The sequence below is a fragment of the Dermochelys coriacea genome, chromosome 12 (assembly GCF_009764565.3).
Source record: "Dermochelys coriacea isolate rDerCor1 chromosome 12, rDerCor1.pri.v4, whole genome shotgun sequence".
In the NCBI taxonomy this organism is placed as follows: Eukaryota; Metazoa; Chordata; order Testudines; family Dermochelyidae; genus Dermochelys; species Dermochelys coriacea.
Window position 1 is genome coordinate 19,387,967 of NC_050079.1, and position 17,038 is coordinate 19,405,004.

The 17,038-nt window shown below is 42.4% G+C and overlaps 1 protein-coding gene across 2 annotated transcripts in view; it reads left to right on the forward strand.

Moving 5' to 3' along the window:
- The first annotated feature begins 15,519 nt into the window (after positions 1-15,519).
- The window catches only part of MYLK3 (myosin light chain kinase 3), a 71,395-nt gene continuing 69,876 nt past the window's right edge, over positions 15,520-17,038 (forward strand). Inside the window, exons 1-2 of one of the 2 annotated variants that reach the window (XM_043495446.1) lie at positions 15,547-15,620; positions 15,917-16,031. In XM_043495446.1, coding sequence (XP_043351381.1) covers positions 15,984-16,031 — 48 coding nt within the window. In that variant the 5' untranslated portion in view covers positions 15,547-15,620; positions 15,917-15,983. Of the gene's footprint in view, positions 16,032-17,038 lie in introns of both variants that reach the window. The other variant, XM_043495445.1, reaches the window with a different exon arrangement.

Below are 17,038 nucleotides of genomic sequence, written 5' to 3' on the forward strand. Positions count from 1 at the left end.
GGTTTGGGCGAGGGGAGGTCCTGGGGGTAGGGGAGTGGGTGCAGGCTCGGGCGGAGTTTGGGGGAGGGAGAGGTCTGGGTAGGAATGGGGTGCAGGGCTCGGGGCGGGGTTTGGGCGAGGGAGAGGTCTGGGTAGGAGTGGGGTGCAGGCTCGGGCGGGAGTTTTGGGCGAGGGAGGAGGTCTGGGGTAGGGAGTGGGTACAAGCTCTAGGGAGTTTGGGTGCTGGGTGCAGGCTCTGGGCGGGCAGGGCTGTAGGGGGGGCAGGCTCTGGAGGGAGTTTGGGGGGCAGAAGGGGATGTTGGGGGTGCAGGCTCTGGGACGGGGTCAGGGGCTGCACGCTCCCCTCGGGCTCTCAGCGCGGGGGGCCGCGGTACCTCCGCGCGCGGCTGCCCCCAGCACACGCCCCCGCAGCTTCCCTTGGCCGCGGGGGCGCTCGGGGCGGGGCCAGTGCAGGGAGGCTCCGCCCCGGGCCGCAGGGCGGGGCCGCAGACACGTGGAGTGAGGGCGCGGGGAGCTGCCCCGCTCTGCTGGTGTGGGCGGGGGCCCGGACCATTGTCAATCGCCCAGGGGACTCGGTGGGGAGCGCCGGGGGCGGCAGGCGGGGCCAAGGGAGACCCTGTCCCAAAATTGATGGAGCCCCGCGGCCCACACTGGAGGTTGTCGGGCCGCAGATGGCCCCTGGGCCAGGAGGTTGAGACCCCGAGCTGTAGTCTTTGGCAAACGTGTCATGGAAAACATGCTTTAGCATCTGCTTTAATTCCTTCACTTACCGTCTCAGTTACTGATCTTTTTCTGTCCCGAACTATTGCGGTGTAATTGAAAATTTATGCGAAACCCTGAATCCAAAACCATCATTACACCTTTATGTGTTTTAAAACAAGACATTTTGGTTTAGATTTATGAAGGTTTGAGTGAGGCGTTGTGCTGGTCTGCCCTATTTTCAGATGTGGCTCAGGCACTTAAGTCAGGCATTGCAATATTGAGTGGAAGAATGCCTAAATACCTTTGAAAAATCTGGCCTTTGTGCCTTATATTGCAAGAGATTTTACAATACAGTATTACTGTGTCATAACATCAAAGAATGGATTCATAACTCAAATTCTAGTTCACGGTTTCTTTGCATATGCCCTATTCTGTTGCTAGATGGCAGCCTAATTCTAGAAAAGTAATACAAATCCATGGTACTTGCTACTGGAACTAGAAATAATCATTTTAGCTTGCTTGCTTTTTCAGTGCAAGTGCATCAAAGACTTTCATGTTTTTTTAAAGCAGCACTTGCTTATCTTAGCTGTAAGTTTAGAACTGGAAATGCTGTTAATGGAGGTTGTTGGTGGCTTTCCCAACTGAAAATAGGTTTCAGAGTAGCAGCCGTGTTTAGTCTGTATTCGCAAAAGAAAAGGAGTACTTGTGGCACCTTAGAGACTAACAAATTTATTAGAGCATAAGCTTTGTAGCTACAGCTCACTTCATCGGCATCCGATGAAGTGAGCTGTAGCTCACGAAAGCTTATGCTCTAATAAATTTGTTAGTCTCTAAGGTGCCACAAGTACTCCTTTTCTTTTTGCAAACTGAAAATGAGTGACTGTCCTCAATTTTCTGTAATGTTATGTCACAGAGGGTCTGTCTACACTGCAATAAAACACTTGCAGCTGGCCTGTATCAGCTGACCGTGGCTCACAGGGCTTTGCTGCGAAGCTATAAAATGCAGTGTAGGTGTTTGGATTCAGGCTGGAACTGGGCTCAGGGACCCTACTTTGGGACCCCCCAGCCCAAACCCAGACATGTATCTTGCAATTTTATAGCCCTGCAGCATGAGCCTGAATGAGCTGACATGGGCCAGCCACTGGTGTTTTATGGCAGTGCAGAAATACCTGAATAGACAATCATTGCTCGTCTGTTGTCCATCAATATCACAGATAAAAGGAGAGCAATTCTAACTTTCAAAAATGGCTTGAAAAAGTGCAAATGCTTAAGAAATTTTATTTTATTCTCACAAACATCTCTCATTTTCCTGTGCTAATAGAAAAGAAATTGAAAATATGACAGACCCTGAAAACAAGAAAGGAAAATGTGTTTGACATGCTAGGATGGTCCCATGGGGAGGGGACAAGATTTAAAATCAGAGACCTAGATTCTGTGATATGCCACAAACTTGGTGTAGGTCCCAAAGAAAACTACTTAACCAGTTTATGCTTCACATTCTTCATTTGTAAAATGGTGATTGTCACTGTAATGTCTACAGCTGCACCTGTGTCCCCTCTCTGGTCTATTTTGACTGCACCCCCTCCAGCTGACTGGCCTTGTGCCTTTACCGTCTCTGGGGTGGAATCATACTTTTAGACCAGATCATGGGCTAGAGTATCTTGTGTATCAACCATGCTTATCCAGCAGGTTCAACTGGATTAGGTATCTGTGCTGGTTCTTTGCAGCAGTCTGTGACCAGTGGTGTGACTATAATGCTCAGACAACCTGCTTAAACACTATTGTTTAATCATACCAGTAGGAATAAAGCATAAGAAAATAGAATTTTAAAACAACAAAAGGTCTACACATGCTTATCTTACCTAGAGTCTTGTCGTCCTTTGATAGAGACCCTAAGCAGCCTCAGTTTCTTCAGTCTCCCCAACTTCTGGCATCTGGATGTTAGTCTGTTTCCCTTAAGTGTCTCCCAAACTGCTGCTCCTTCCCTGGAGAGTTTATCACTTTCCAGACAGCCAGCGTCCTTTGTAAGTTTCTTGGGTCCTTTTGTATTGCTGCCCAAAACCACTTTGTGAGCTCCCCAGGGGCTCAGAGGTAGAGCATCAAAGTTACTTGCATTGCTCCTTAACAGTTTGTCTTACCTGGAATCATTGTTTCATCTTCCTGTTTGTTTCCCAAGAGCCCTGTTGATTTAACAACCCAGTAACTCGGTCAATTTATAATATTCATAAATTACTCCAGAGCAGTTCCACTCCAACCACAGTGATAATACATATATGTCTCAGGGAGGTATTGACACTACAGTCTGTATAACACTGAAGGAGGTAGAGGAGGAAGTCCACATAAGAACTCTTCAGCCTTTGTTTTAGGAGAGTTATTTTCCATATAGCAAGCCCAATCACAGTACTGAATGTGATTAAATTAAATTGCACATGAGAAGGGCATGTTATTATATGATTTAGGGATTGTCATACCATAGGTCCATCTAATCCACAATCCACTCTTCAGTAGTGGCCACTACTACATGTTTCAGAAAAGGTGCAAGAAATCCTGTAGTGCAGCTGTTAAGTAATTAGCTCATAGAGGAACTTTTTTCCTAATTCCATCAGTTGATGGCTGGTTTCTGCCCTGAAAGATGAGGGCTTATGTCTCTTTAATATAAGAGCTAATCATTATTACTTATGAATCTTTTAGCCTAGAATGTAACTGGCATTTTCCACTGTCGTAAAACAGGATACTAGCTAGATGGATCATTGGTTTGACCGGTATGGCCATTCTAATGTAGGAGTTTTTATTTCCATACAACTGTCAAATCCCTTGTTGAATCCTAAACTCTTGGCCTCTTTACCATGAGACAATGATTTTCACAGGAAAATTATGTAGTATAAAAATACATACATTTTCTCTCATACATTTAAAAAAATTACTTTCTCTGAATGTTATCGTATTCTTGTACTGTGAATAAATAGAATCACACTTTTATTTTTCTCTCCTTTAAACTAAATAGTCCCACTTTTTCAGTTTCCCTAATTTGGAAATATTTCTAAGACTGTAACCTTTGTTGCCTCTCTCTTATTAGTTCCATTTCTGCTATATCGTTGTCAATAGAGTGCACAGAAATGAACACAGTATTCTACATGAAGGCGTACCACTGATCTGCGTAATGACTGTCACACTTCAGGGCAACTGCACCTATATTCTCTCCCTATGGTCCCACAAGGGCACCATCTCTAGGTTCTGGCTTCTCAGCCATCAACTCTCTTCCTCCTGACTGGGTTTTCCAGGCTGCAAGTTCCCTGCCTCCATTGTGATATCCTCAGCAAGCCAGACTGCCTGAACAGGTCAGTATGTACTTTTTGTTTCTCTTCAAAGGCTACGAACAATGTAATTGCCAGCAGTTATAAGTTATTGCACAGCCTTTAGACACAAGCACATTTATTCTTATGGTAAAAGCATTATAGAGAAAATATATATAAAAATAAAAGTTTCTATATGTGCGCTAAAAGCTTATCAGAGGTCACCTGTCAGTCTTATGGGACCTCAGTAGGTCCAAGTCCTTCCAACCCTTCCCAGGAAGGATTGGGACACCCCTTGGACAGAAGGTCCAGTTCGTTCGTTGGATCAGAAAGAAGTCTGAATCTGTTTAAACTCAGGCTATTTATCCAAAAGTTCTTTCTTTGTCTGTTGATCTCTTGAATCCAATTTGAACAAGTATAGGTGAGCCCCTCGGGGTGATGGCAGTACTTCTCTGGAGGTATTATAACCAGGGTGAATTTGCCTCATCACTACTTCACTGTTCTTCATTCCTGGTCATCTACCCCATGGAATTAGATACAATCCCTGGCCCACAATGATACATAAACATAATATAGTAAATCTCCCAAAAATATTGCAGGAAATTGCCATATTTGTCACAATGGCATATTTTTATCCCATTGTTTACACTTAAAAGTAAACCAAATGTTATGACAGTTACTGTGCATTGAGCAGAAACTTTTAATGAACTGTCCACTCAGGAAAAAGACTTGGGCATCATTGTAGTTTCAAATAACTTAGAATCCAGGAATCTGTAAGTAGTTCAAACGGTTCCTGTCAAGATGTAATACCTTGCTTTATCAGTGCTGATTTCATCTGGCATGCTGGCCATTTTCCTAGTTTTACTAGATGACTCTGAAGTCCCTCATTGTCCTTTCTAGTCTAAATCTTGTATCACTTTACCATTTAACAATGCTGCTTTTCTTGCCTTCCTGCTTTGTATGCTTTCTGTGACTCAGTTGTGATTCATTAAGTTTTCTGTACACTGAGTCTGAAGGTTTTAACTTCCTCACTTTTAACTTCAGGGTTTTTAGATTAACGTTCTTTTAAAAAACAAAACAAACAGAAAAAAAATCTCCCCTTTCCCAAGTGAGCACAACAGTACTAGTTTTTCCTACGATCCATCCACTGAGGCTAATGGAACTTATATGGCTGGTCACTTCATATTCTCCAACTTCAGTGAATTATGCATTTCATCATAGTGAGAGGGATTCCTTTCACTAAACTAGTATACAGAATATTAAAGCAAGTTGTTTCACACTCTCTGTGTAATTGTTCTTCCACTATCAATCCTCTATAAGTACTTTTATTTTAGACTGTATAGGTTCCATCATTTTTCTTAAGTTTTCAAGCTATTTTAGGGCAAATTCTCCCTGCAGATCCAGGCAGCTAAATTTGACTTCATTATTCCGCTCTCCCTACCTCTTCCGAACTCATATTAAACATCCAGGGATGATTCAAGAATATAGGTAGGGCATCAAAGATGAGAGCCAAGAGGAGGATTTTGTTTCTGTCTTACTTTGACTTGTCTACTTTGAACATGGCTTCTGACTGACTATTCCAATGACTTGTCGTTTGCTTCCATTATTTTGAAGCAGAACACATTGACTGACTAACGTACTCCAATAATGCTTAGGCACCACGGGGATGCACCACATTTTGTGTCTAGCTTTATGAAATATAGATGGAGCTGACTACAATCAGTAAATAAAATAATTACCATTAGAAAAAGTCAGATTTTTTCCTGCTGCTACAAAGTGTTGCTTGTAGCTGCTTGTTGAGGAAACTAGATGTGGAACCTAAATAGAAGGTAAGCAATGTCACTCACACGAAAGGCATGACACAGTTGTGTGTGCATTCCCTACCCCGTCCCACCCCAAAGATTGAAATGGTTGGAAAAATGAGAGCTCTTATTTGAGCAAACATATTTGTGTGCAGATTTGAATTTGAAATTGTACTATCATCACTGGTTTCCTTTTCAATCTTCTTCAGCTTCTCCTGAGCTGGGAGCTTTTTACCAGTTACATTTTCTTCTCTGCCACCTATTCGGTTTATCCACCAATAGGGAGAGGGCCACAATCTTCTGAGCCAGGGCTTGTGCTACAGCAGCTGATAATTAGGAACCAGAGGTGAGTGCTGTTTTCCTTGCAGAGGCCACTTTGCTGCCTTTAGTGTCATACTCTTCTGTAATTATTTCTGTGTCTCACTTCTCCTTACCCTTCAGTGCCTTATCGTTAAATATTTTAAATTAATTTTTTGGTGTGGCTTGGCATCCTCCTTTTGTCCTTATCCTGGAAAGTGCTGAACACCCACAACTTCTATTGAGAACAATGGCCATTCCATGTGCTCAGTGCTAGAGCTGACCGGTGGATGATGATCCTATTTCATGGCAATTTGGGGGGTTTTGAAATTAGTTATCGTTCTGCAGTGGAACAAAAACAAAATTTGTTGAATGTTTTTGTAAAAATAGAATTGTGTCAGTTTCTCTCTCTGACTCAGAACCTGAGCTTTTCAATTCAGGGAGGTAAGGGTGTGCATATATGTGTGAGTGTGTAGCTGTTGCATGGGGTTAGGACATTAGCCTGGGATGTGGGAAACCCAGGTTTAACTCCCTGCTCTGCTGCCTGATTTTGAGAAGAATTTTTCATCCCAGATCACTGAATTAAGCAAAGCAGGGATTTGAACCTGAGCCTCCCACATCCCAACTGTGTCTGCTTGCTTTCAACCTGCCCAGTGAAAACTTTATCAAAACTGCTCTGTCTCAGTGAAAAGCTTCAGCTTTGATGAAACAGCATATTTTGGCAAAAATTCATTTTGTTGAAAACATTCCAACTAGCTGTAATCAGCACTTCCAGAAGCAGGCCCATTGTGGGAGAAAAAATTATCTGAATACATGCATTATAGTGCTTGTGAAAGGTGCCAGTTGACAGCACTAGTACGCAGTTTTATTTTACCTACAGAGCACGTACAGCATGGGTGGAGAATGATAGTGTAACTCTCTCCGTGCTTTTTCCAACCCAAGGAATGAGAAGGGAGTTCATTCTCAATGCCATATATTTCTTTGAGAGACACAAGGCAGATGAGATAATATCTTTTATTGGACCAACTTAAAAGATATTACCTCATCTACCTTGTCTCTCTTATGCGCTGGGGCCAAACGTTTATTTCTTTGGGCTGTCTTGTAACATCACTCCTTAAGATGAATGGTACTGTGCTACTGTTAGGTCCAATGCTATTTCTTATGGCCCTCGCTGCACAGTGCCAGGTTACACTAAATTGGAAGGTAATTTTTTTTGTTAAAGTAGTTTGGTTTTCTTAAAAATTTAAAATTCTTGATGTGCTAAAATATATTTTTTATTATTAAGCTTTCTAAAGGGATAAGTTAATTTTATTCTAACTCATAGCATTGTTCATGAATTACAGCTATAGCTTTCTCACAAAAGATACACTGGGTACAGGAGAATATAATCTGTATTGAGTAGCTGCACCATGTGTCATACTCATAATGTCAAAAGTTTGTTTCTTTAACACACAAGCGGTGACTGAAATTATAACACATGAACATAAGAAACTGTTGAAAGAAAGAACAGCTGTCTATTGTACATAGTTTAGTGACAGCTGGGGCTTTCATTAAAATTACTCAGTGTCTACAGTTAAACTTTCTAAAGGAATGAAGTTTGAAATACTATGCTGTTTTTTTTAAAACCCGCTAAGCAACTTGTGCAGACTGAAAGTCAACAACTTAGAAATAAGTGAAATTAAATGGAGGATATTTTAGTATCTTTTTAATGGAGTAAAGTGAAGATCCTGCATATATGAGTACTCTATGCCTTCCCAGGAAACCACTCCTGACCCTTACAGGAACACACACACAAACACTGCTATATGTCAAACAGAAAATAGAATACATCATATTCAAACAATGATTATTTGCTAAATCTTGATGTGTGGTGGGGCTATGCGATGGCTGTGTCACTTTGATTAGATGGGTTTCAGAGTAGCAGCCGTGTTAGTCTGTATTCGCAAAAAGAAAAGGAGTACTTGTGGCACCTTAGAGACTAACAAATTTAATTGAGCATAAGCTTTCGTGAGCTACAGCTCATCCGATGAAGTGAGCTGTAGCTCACGAAAGCTTATGCTCAATTAAATTTGTTAGTCTCTAAGGTGCCACAAGTACTCCTTTTCTTTTTGATTAGATGCTGGAGCGAAGGCAGCTTTTTTTTTCTTCAAGCACTTTGGCTGCCTTTCTTCCCTAACAATGTCAGTTTAGGATTGCAAAGTATGGAGTGATGATGTTGTTGCTTTTACCTCACTGATTTCTATGCTTTGGACTACAGCAGAAAAAATGCAGACATTACAGTTATGGGTGAGACAAGGAAGTTGAATTCAGATGTGAATTCAGATTAGGTTTTAGCAATGGTTCAGCTTTCATATTCCAGACCAGTTAGGGTTTAGGTTTAGACTAGATGGTACCAAGATCTTCAGAATTAGTCTTAAGAGTTTTTAGTCTAATGAAATCAGCTCACCTAGTGTGCAGCTATATTCAAAACTGGTTTCCTGATGTAGGACCAAAACATTAGCATGTGGGCTCAGGGATTTGAATCCAGTTACCATGTCTCTGAAATTTGAAGGGGCACAGATTTAAGAGCCTGGTACCAGCCCACCTGCAATTCGAAAGGTTCCTAACATCTGTTACTGTCACCTAATGGGGGAAGGCCTGTAGGTGTACACTGTCTCACTGGAGGGCCTCGTTCCCAGAGGCGAAGTCTCGTACAAGTATTGCATGCAATTGGGACCTGATCTAACTCTTGCTGAAGTCACTTCAGACCCTTAAAGCATTTGAGGCTTGGTGCCATGTTTGAAGAATCTGCATGTTGGGGACTCTAAAGAGGATGGCAATTTCTGTTAGTGCTAATCCAAACTGTAAATAAACAAAGCTGGTTTTTAGCAATGAGGCTATTTAGGGATCCCTCTTGCATTTTCTGGGGAGTGAGGAGTGATGAGGAAAGACGTATCTGTAGAAGTCCCACTAGAACTCTTTCACTGCCTTAGATACCTTTGATAGGTGCTAGAATAGATTTTGGAAATACCAGGAATGCATTGGCTGGGTATGTCACACATACACAACTGGGCATTAGACTTCTCTTTTTTGTTACAATGAGATTGATTAGATGCTTCCTAGTTGAGAGAACTTGCTACACATGTACTACGTTGAGGTTTTGCACCTTGTCACTGCACAGTTATGGAAAACAAAATCACAAAACTGAGTCTATGGAAACCCAGGATCACTCAGCATTAAAGATGGGGTGAATGATAAAGAAGTAATAGCTAATATGCAGGCTTTGTTCAAATGTCTATTGGTTTTCAATTCCTGCTATGCCAAAACTGTCAGATCAGTAAACTTCTCAGAAAGTTATGAAGTTGTATTATTGTCTCCTTTATTTCTGGTGATACAGAGAACTTTCAATATTAAAGGAGTGTCTTTACCTCAGTGGTCCCCAAACTTTTGAGGGTCGTACCCCCTTATCTCTGTCTGCATCACCTACCCCCAAGCTAAGGTCATCAGCGGGGCTGCAGCTCTGGGGGACAGGGTGCAGACAGGTATAAGGGGATGAGGCTGGGGATGGGTCTAGGGCTGAGAGCTGGGCATGGCCAGGGGCCAAGGCTGGAGTGGGAGTGGAACCGCAGCCAGGTTGTGGTGGGGGCTGGCAGCCAGGCCTTCCATCAGGTGCAGCTCCACTCTGGCCTTGCCCTCAGCCTTGGCCCTGGGCTGGGAGTGGAGCAGCACTGAGGCTGGGGCCGAGGCCAGGAGTCAGGGACGCAGCTGGGGCGGGGAGGGGCTGAGTAGTGCTCCTTCCCCGGGTGATGCCGCAGCCCTCCCCCCGATGTTACTCCGTGCCCCCTTAAAGGGGTGTTCCCCACACTTTGGGACCTCTAATTTACCTAGAGAAGCAAGTGCCCACTTTCTGGATGTGGCATTTAGACATGAGAAGATATTAGATTTCTTTACATCTGAATTCTTCTGTGTTGGTGCCCCAAGGAGCTGTTTATCCAGAAAAGCTGCTTGTGATTTTTTGGATGGGACTAACCTTAGTTTCTTTAATTTTGATCAAGCCAGTTTATTGATTCCAAATTAGTCTCCCACTGGGCCCGGGTAGATTTTTGGTTGCATCTACTAACTGCATCTTCCCTTCTTAAAGCTGACATTAAGCCCCTTTTTGGCTGACTTTGTGTAATGGATTTAATCTGTGCCAGGATTATTGAGGGTCTGAGCCTGTAGTTTTACTCAGGATGAATGATAATCTGTTGAAAACTAGTTAAAAAAAAATTTATGAAAATTGGCAGGGAAATATTTTCTGGTTTGCAGGGGGGCTTACACATTGATGAGTTAACTTTTTAATTTTTTAAAGAGTACGTTGAAACGTAACCCTGTAACTGTATTTTTTTAGTGATATGACCCTACAGTTTAAATAGATAGAAGTATCTAAAATTGGTAGCTAGGAAGCAATGATGGAAAGTTTGGTTGGAAGGTGAAAAGGGGAAATGTAGTAACATAACTTAAGATAAATATTCAGAGATATGTTAATCCACAGAAATGCTCAGTAGCAGTCCTGATATGGAAGAAGTGTGTCCCAGAGCATGCAGGATTATCCAGAAGTTTGGTCACTAGCCAGTGTATTTGTCTGTCATTGTCGCTCCCATTTGTTTACAAAGATCTAAATGGCATCCTATCCAAAATGTTTAGCTTACGTGTCTTGGCACCGGCCAGATTATGAAGTTGGCAACTTGTGTTGTATTGCTTACAACATTCACTGTGCTATCTACCAGCTAGAGAGAGACTCTGTTACTTAGTAACAGGATGTTCGCATTCACACACAGCTGATGAATGTGCGGCTAAATGTAGTTCAGTGAAGGTTAAGGAAGTACAAGTTATACCCAGACTTCAGAACAGGAAACACATATTTTAATATCAATATTGGTTATAATGTTCAGTAGTCATGATTTCAAAACAGGTGGCAGTTACATACTGGAGAATGTGGCATGTGAAATTGTTAGTTTCTAGTAACTTTATTGAATGTTTGAAATTTGATACGAGAGAATTTTGCAGAAAAAATTCAATTTTAAAAATATCAAAAGTAAAAATACACAGTAAATGGAAAGGATGAGGGGAAATATTTAATTTTGAACATCTGAGATCACTTAAACATGTTGGTTACCAAATGACCTTGAAAATTTAGAATTTGGGAAAAATCACAAAAATGGGGCACTGAGCATATATCTGGAGTGATTAATAGAAGTGTGAGGTATAATACAAATTTGTTTTCCTGAGGTGAAATTATTACTTTCTGCTATTTGTCATGTTCCAACCACCTTTCTCTCCATGCTTGCTTTCTTCCTATTTCTAAAAGAAAAGGAGTACTTGTGGCACCCTATTTCTAGTTGTTCATTTTTTTTGTTGTTTCAGTGATTAGTTTCAGGGTTTCTTTGCATGAGTTTATGGTATTTTTAAGGCAATGTTAGTGGTTTGTTCTCAGTTCTGTTTTTATGACTACAGCAGCTCTTAAGGCAAACACTTTGACTTAAAGGGCCATGGAGAGATTAAAACTGTGTGACAGCTTATTGAGATATCTTTGTGTCTAAGGAAAAGGAGTAATTTTTAGGGTTTAATTGGTCAGTTCTCATTGTTAGCCAGCATGACTTGCTGTGGAATTTCCTTATGTAGCAAGGGCCCCAGGGGAATTGGGGTTAGAGGGAGAGGACATAAGGGGAGAACTGTGTGGGGGATGAATGAGAACTGGGGAGAGGAGGGAACCAGACAGTAGTCAGAAACTTGGGGATGCAAGGTGAGATCAAGGTGAGATCAGCTATGAGAGCTGAGGGAGTCAGTCTGGGGCTTAAAAGAGGTGATTTGGGGAAGGTAGACACCAGAGCTAGGGTGAACTGGCAGTGGGGAGGCAGAGGATGGGATAATGGGAAAAGATGGGAAGGAGACTATGACAAGTGGGGATTTTGGGTTGGGTAGAGTAGAGGGGGGCCATCTTGTGTACATTTCAAAGATCTCTGTGGCAGAAGTATGTTTGGCGAGATTGGGGCGGGCGTGTCAGAGGGAACTTGGAAGGACAAACAGAAGGGGGATATTTGGGGAGAGGGAAAGCCTTGGGGACTAGAGAAGAGATAATTAAGCTGCATTCAGGGAGGGCAGGATAGAATGGGTTGGAAGGAGGGGCAGGATTCTCCCCTATAGAATGGGCAGCAGTTCCTTCCCCAAACCCTGTGTGAGCTGAGTGAAACACAGGCCATTTGGATGGAGATGCTATATCTTCCTGATGCCTCTGGGGTTCCCCTGTTTGCTGGCTCCCAGACAATGAACTGCCTAGGCTTCCCCTGGTACTGTTATCTTTTGGGCATCCTGTGCCCCAAAAGAGGATTTTCCCTGTGTGGAGACGACTACAGAGAAGTTAATGCATCTTCAGCATCTCACAGGTTGTCAGGATGACCATGCACCCACCAGTAGGGGGCTTAGAAGTGCTCATCTTAATTAAAATAGATCCTCAAATAATTCTCACAGTTTATTCAGAGTGAGGAAACACCTCTTACTAGGAAGCTTTCCAACAGCTAGACTGAACAAAGTTAGTGATGTTCTCCTTTGACTAGATATCCAGCAGCCCTACAGTACCAAAATCAATTACATACTACCCCCAGACATAACACTGGGTATCATGCCTTCTCCTATAGCCCACCTAGCAAACTAAATGAGTTTACACCTCCCACTGTGGATGCAGAGCCAGGAAAATGAAATGTCACCTCTTCTACTGCCTTGATCCATTCTGAGGAGATGTGATTTCTCATTTCAGCAGTCCAGTCCTAGAATAATCCAGACAGCAATTGTGTGGGTGCTAGATTGGTGAGGAGACTGTAACATGACAGGAAAGACAGCCAGCTTTTCTCATTAGTATCTTCTGCACTCTCCCAACAGAAGAACATCTCACTAATTTAAATACTGTGGATCTGGAAGTCAAGGATGTGTGTGTGTGTGTGTGTGCACTACTGAACACCTAGTATGTATGCCTCCATATTCCAGCTCCAAATGTAAAGAAATTAAAGAAGCTAATTCCACCTATACATACAAGCTTCGACATTTCACATGTACTTCTGTGCATCTCATTCACAGAAACCACAGGCTCTGTGGTTGATCGACTATTTCAGTTAGAGGAACTTATTACCAAGTGTCCTGCTGTGGCTGCTGTTGTTCTGGCCAGAGTCATAGAAGAAGATTGTGTTAATGAAATGAATACCTAATGTGGAACAGGGTAGTCCAAGTGAGAGCTGAGAGCCTGAGAAAATCTATTATACAACATCAATGACAGCCAATTCATTTCCCTTTCTTCTTTACCATCATTGGAAAAACCTGTTACAAGACCAAGAAGAGCTATTGTAGTATATGAGCTAAAATATTACCACATGTGAGAAGGTCAGTCTCCACACTTTCACTGTGGAGCATTTTGTTTTATTTTTGGAGTATCACAGATTTTGTTTAATTTCAGGTTTTACAGAGTCAAGTGAAGTTTACCCAGCTTGTGACATTCCCCATTCAAAAATAACCAGCTATTGAATAACTTGTTCAGGTTAGGAGCATTACAGAAAATAATATACTTCACCACATCGACACTAGTGACTGTGCAAGTCCATGCATGTGGTTGTACCATAACCCCCATTATCCATACCTAAACCCCAGAGGCCTGTGTCTGAAGGCGAGTTAAGGGTGAGTAAGCTAGCATGCCTGAGGGGTGTAGGTAAGTACACGCCTTAGGCTGTGGCCAGTTTGCAGTGTGAATGGGCATAAGGGACGTGTGCCGGGTCTCAGGTTTCAATAGTCCTCTACCCCCATTCCCTAAACCCTTTCCACTAACCCTTACCTAATCTATAAAGGTCTCTGCCCCTGTTTTCACTGATAGTAGTGTGCTGTGCTGACTATATCACAACAGCTTTCTACTGCACTCTTTACAGCTCAGTACAGGTGACAATGGATCCAGCTCTGAAAGCTGGTCAGCCTATTGTACCTGGGTGCTGATCAATGTGTGGTCAGAGTACACTGTGCTCCATGATTTCACCTGCAGTGGCAGGAACATTCATGTCTGCCAGGAAATTTCATGGCAAGTGGAGCAGGTGGATGTTCAGCGGACTCCAGCCCAGAGCTGGGAAGGCGTAAAGCACTTGAGGCTCCTGTACAGGAGCTGAAAAGACTCCAACAATCTCTCAAGGAGGGCGTGTGTAGATTGCCCTTCTGTGTGCAGCTTGACTGGGTGAAGTCAAGGGCTCCCAGTTCAGAGCCTGAAGTGGCACATGTGATCCTGCACATCTAGCTAGGGAGATGGTTGAAGAACCCCTCCCATTATGAGTCTGAGGAGGACTCCGAGCCTCAGCGGGAATCAGAACCTGAGGCTGGTAAAACAATGGCCTCCAGGTTCTGCAGTACAAATCCCCTTTGCTTTGTGCTTACAATCAGGCCTCTCCCATGTTGGAAGCATATTTAAAAGCAAAACAAATTACTTCCTATTGTGTTTTATTGATAAATAATGCGACTAGTTGGACCCATGTGCATTCTGGGATCTGTACATTATTAGGTGGCCTGCTGCTTGTATTCTGATGTCAAGGCACAGCATTTATTGTATGTGTTTTTGTACATAGCACTATTCAGAGTTTACACTTGTTGATCTAATGGAGTCATTTCTCTAAAATGGAGGAACAGCACTCGTGGAAAGGGGAAAATTTTTTTTTAAATAAAATTTTCAGCAGCCACAGATCATGGCCTGATTTAATAAACAAACCAAGAAAAACCCTCCACCCCCTAAAATATACCTAGCTGATTATATTTGTGTTTCTGTCATAGAGTGGAGAACTAGAGACGTGCAGTGGCATAATCTGGCCTTACACCTCCCCAGTCGCATCTGTTTCCCTGGGCTGCCCTGATCTCACTTGCCTTTAGTCCTCTGCTGCTGTGAGGATTGCTCCCAGGGAGTAGGGCTGTGTGCCATTTGGTGGTACAGAACTGCCGCATGGTTTCCCAAATTCTGCCCTCCATCCTCGCTCAGTGAAACAGCACCAGGTCTGCTTCCAGAAGCCTCTCCCTGGCCATAAGGGCTGGAATTGCTTTGTAAAGTCTGCTTTGCATGTATAATTAGCTGCACATGTTTGACTGGAGCAAGGTAGGCATTGAGATGTGAAAAATGGCCTTTATGATGCTTTTAATCTGCTTTTATGGCTCGCATGCTTGCAGTTAATTTTTTAAAGTGTTTGCTAGCTGAATGGGCTTTCCCTAGTTTACTCAGCTGCAGACATAATGCCCACCCATTTTGGCATACAGAGCACTGGCAGAGTAATTCAAGAATGAGAAAACTGCCAACAATTATAACTATTAGTAGTCTACAAGGCAAATTCATCCCTGGTGTAAAATTGCATGCTCCAATAGTTACCTCAGGGAGGAATCTGTCCTGGTATCAGTTACTTAAATAGAAGCAGCTTCACTGAAGCTGTCATTGCTAAGTGTTTCCTTTGTGAAGCAAATAGTGAGAGCAGGATACTGAAGGTTTAACAATGGAATAAATGTGAGAGTCTTATGGCCTGGGGGAAGATTCCTTATGTAAGGGGATCCACAGTGTAAAATAAATATTAATTAGGTGGGGAGGCTTTCAGACCTGACCTTTAACATTAATCCATTCTGAGTGAAGCAGCTATAGAAATATCCTCACTCATAGTGAGACTCTGACATCCAGGAATCACTTGCTCTTAGAGGATGTCTCATCTACAAAAACTTTTCAGAAACCCCTGAGTACTTGCTCTGATCAGATACTGATTCTCTCTCTCTCTCTCTCTCTCTCTCTCTCTCTCTCTCTTTTTTAAGTTTTCATACACAGTGCTTTGTTGCATCCATTTGAGTGTCCTTGTGTCTGTTCTGGGAACGCTCCTATATGCTGATATCCAGTTCTAGTCTGTGTGGATGGAAGCGGAATGAAAGGGTAAGTGTGGGTAGAATTTGGAAGCTGAGTTTGAGTTTGATATGGGTTTCAGAAAATGTAATCAGAGCTTGAGTTTTGGGCAGGGAGTGCTAACCTTCCTATGGTCTGTATCCTGAATTGTGGGAGAGAACATGGGCAAAAACTGAAGCTTCTTCTTGTATATTTCTTTGCAAGCAAGTAAGTTATGTCTGCTCTGAACTACACGTAGTTGAAACCTGCTGTAGATAAAGAATGATAATAGATGATAATTCCTTGAGGCAGGGACCATAGCTCCCGCTCAGTCTATAGAGCATTGAGCACATTGTCAGCACTTGGTAAGAGCCTGATCCTGGGAGGTGAGGGAAGTCACCTACAAGGACTGAATTCTCCCGCATTTCGCATAGTCTTTAGTGGGAGTTGCTTGCTAAGCACCTCACAGCATCTGGTTCTAAAAACCCCAAACCTCTTAATCTACTTTTTTGTCCTGTATTAATCTTCACTCTGCATATCGTAACCCCGTTGACCAATGTCTGCCCACTTCAGTGACTAATGGAAATATCAGATATCTTGTATGAAAGAAAGAAGCTTCAGTTTAAGGAGAGCAGACTCTATGTGTGCGTCTCTGAAAGGTGAAGTCCATATTTTTTTAGAGCAGTAATTTGATTTTTCCCTGTCACTTTTGTTTTCATATTTCACACAGTAGTAGGAACTTGTACGCAACATATCAAGGTTTCAGTCCCCGTCATTTTATAACAGCTTTGCATTTATTCTAGACATACTGTCTGGCTGCACATTGAATAATACATTTAAAATGGGGCTTTTTGTAATTAACTCTTAGAATATCTACATATGAATGCTGAGAACTAAATTCTGCTCTCATTTAAACTGGTGTAAATCCAGATAAATTACTCTGGATTTAATAGATGCATCTGAAAGGAAAATTTGGCCTTGTGTCTGTTATCCTGTTTGCTGATCTAGTACAACTGGATCATTTGATTTTCTTCTGTTGCAAACTGAATGTCATTGTT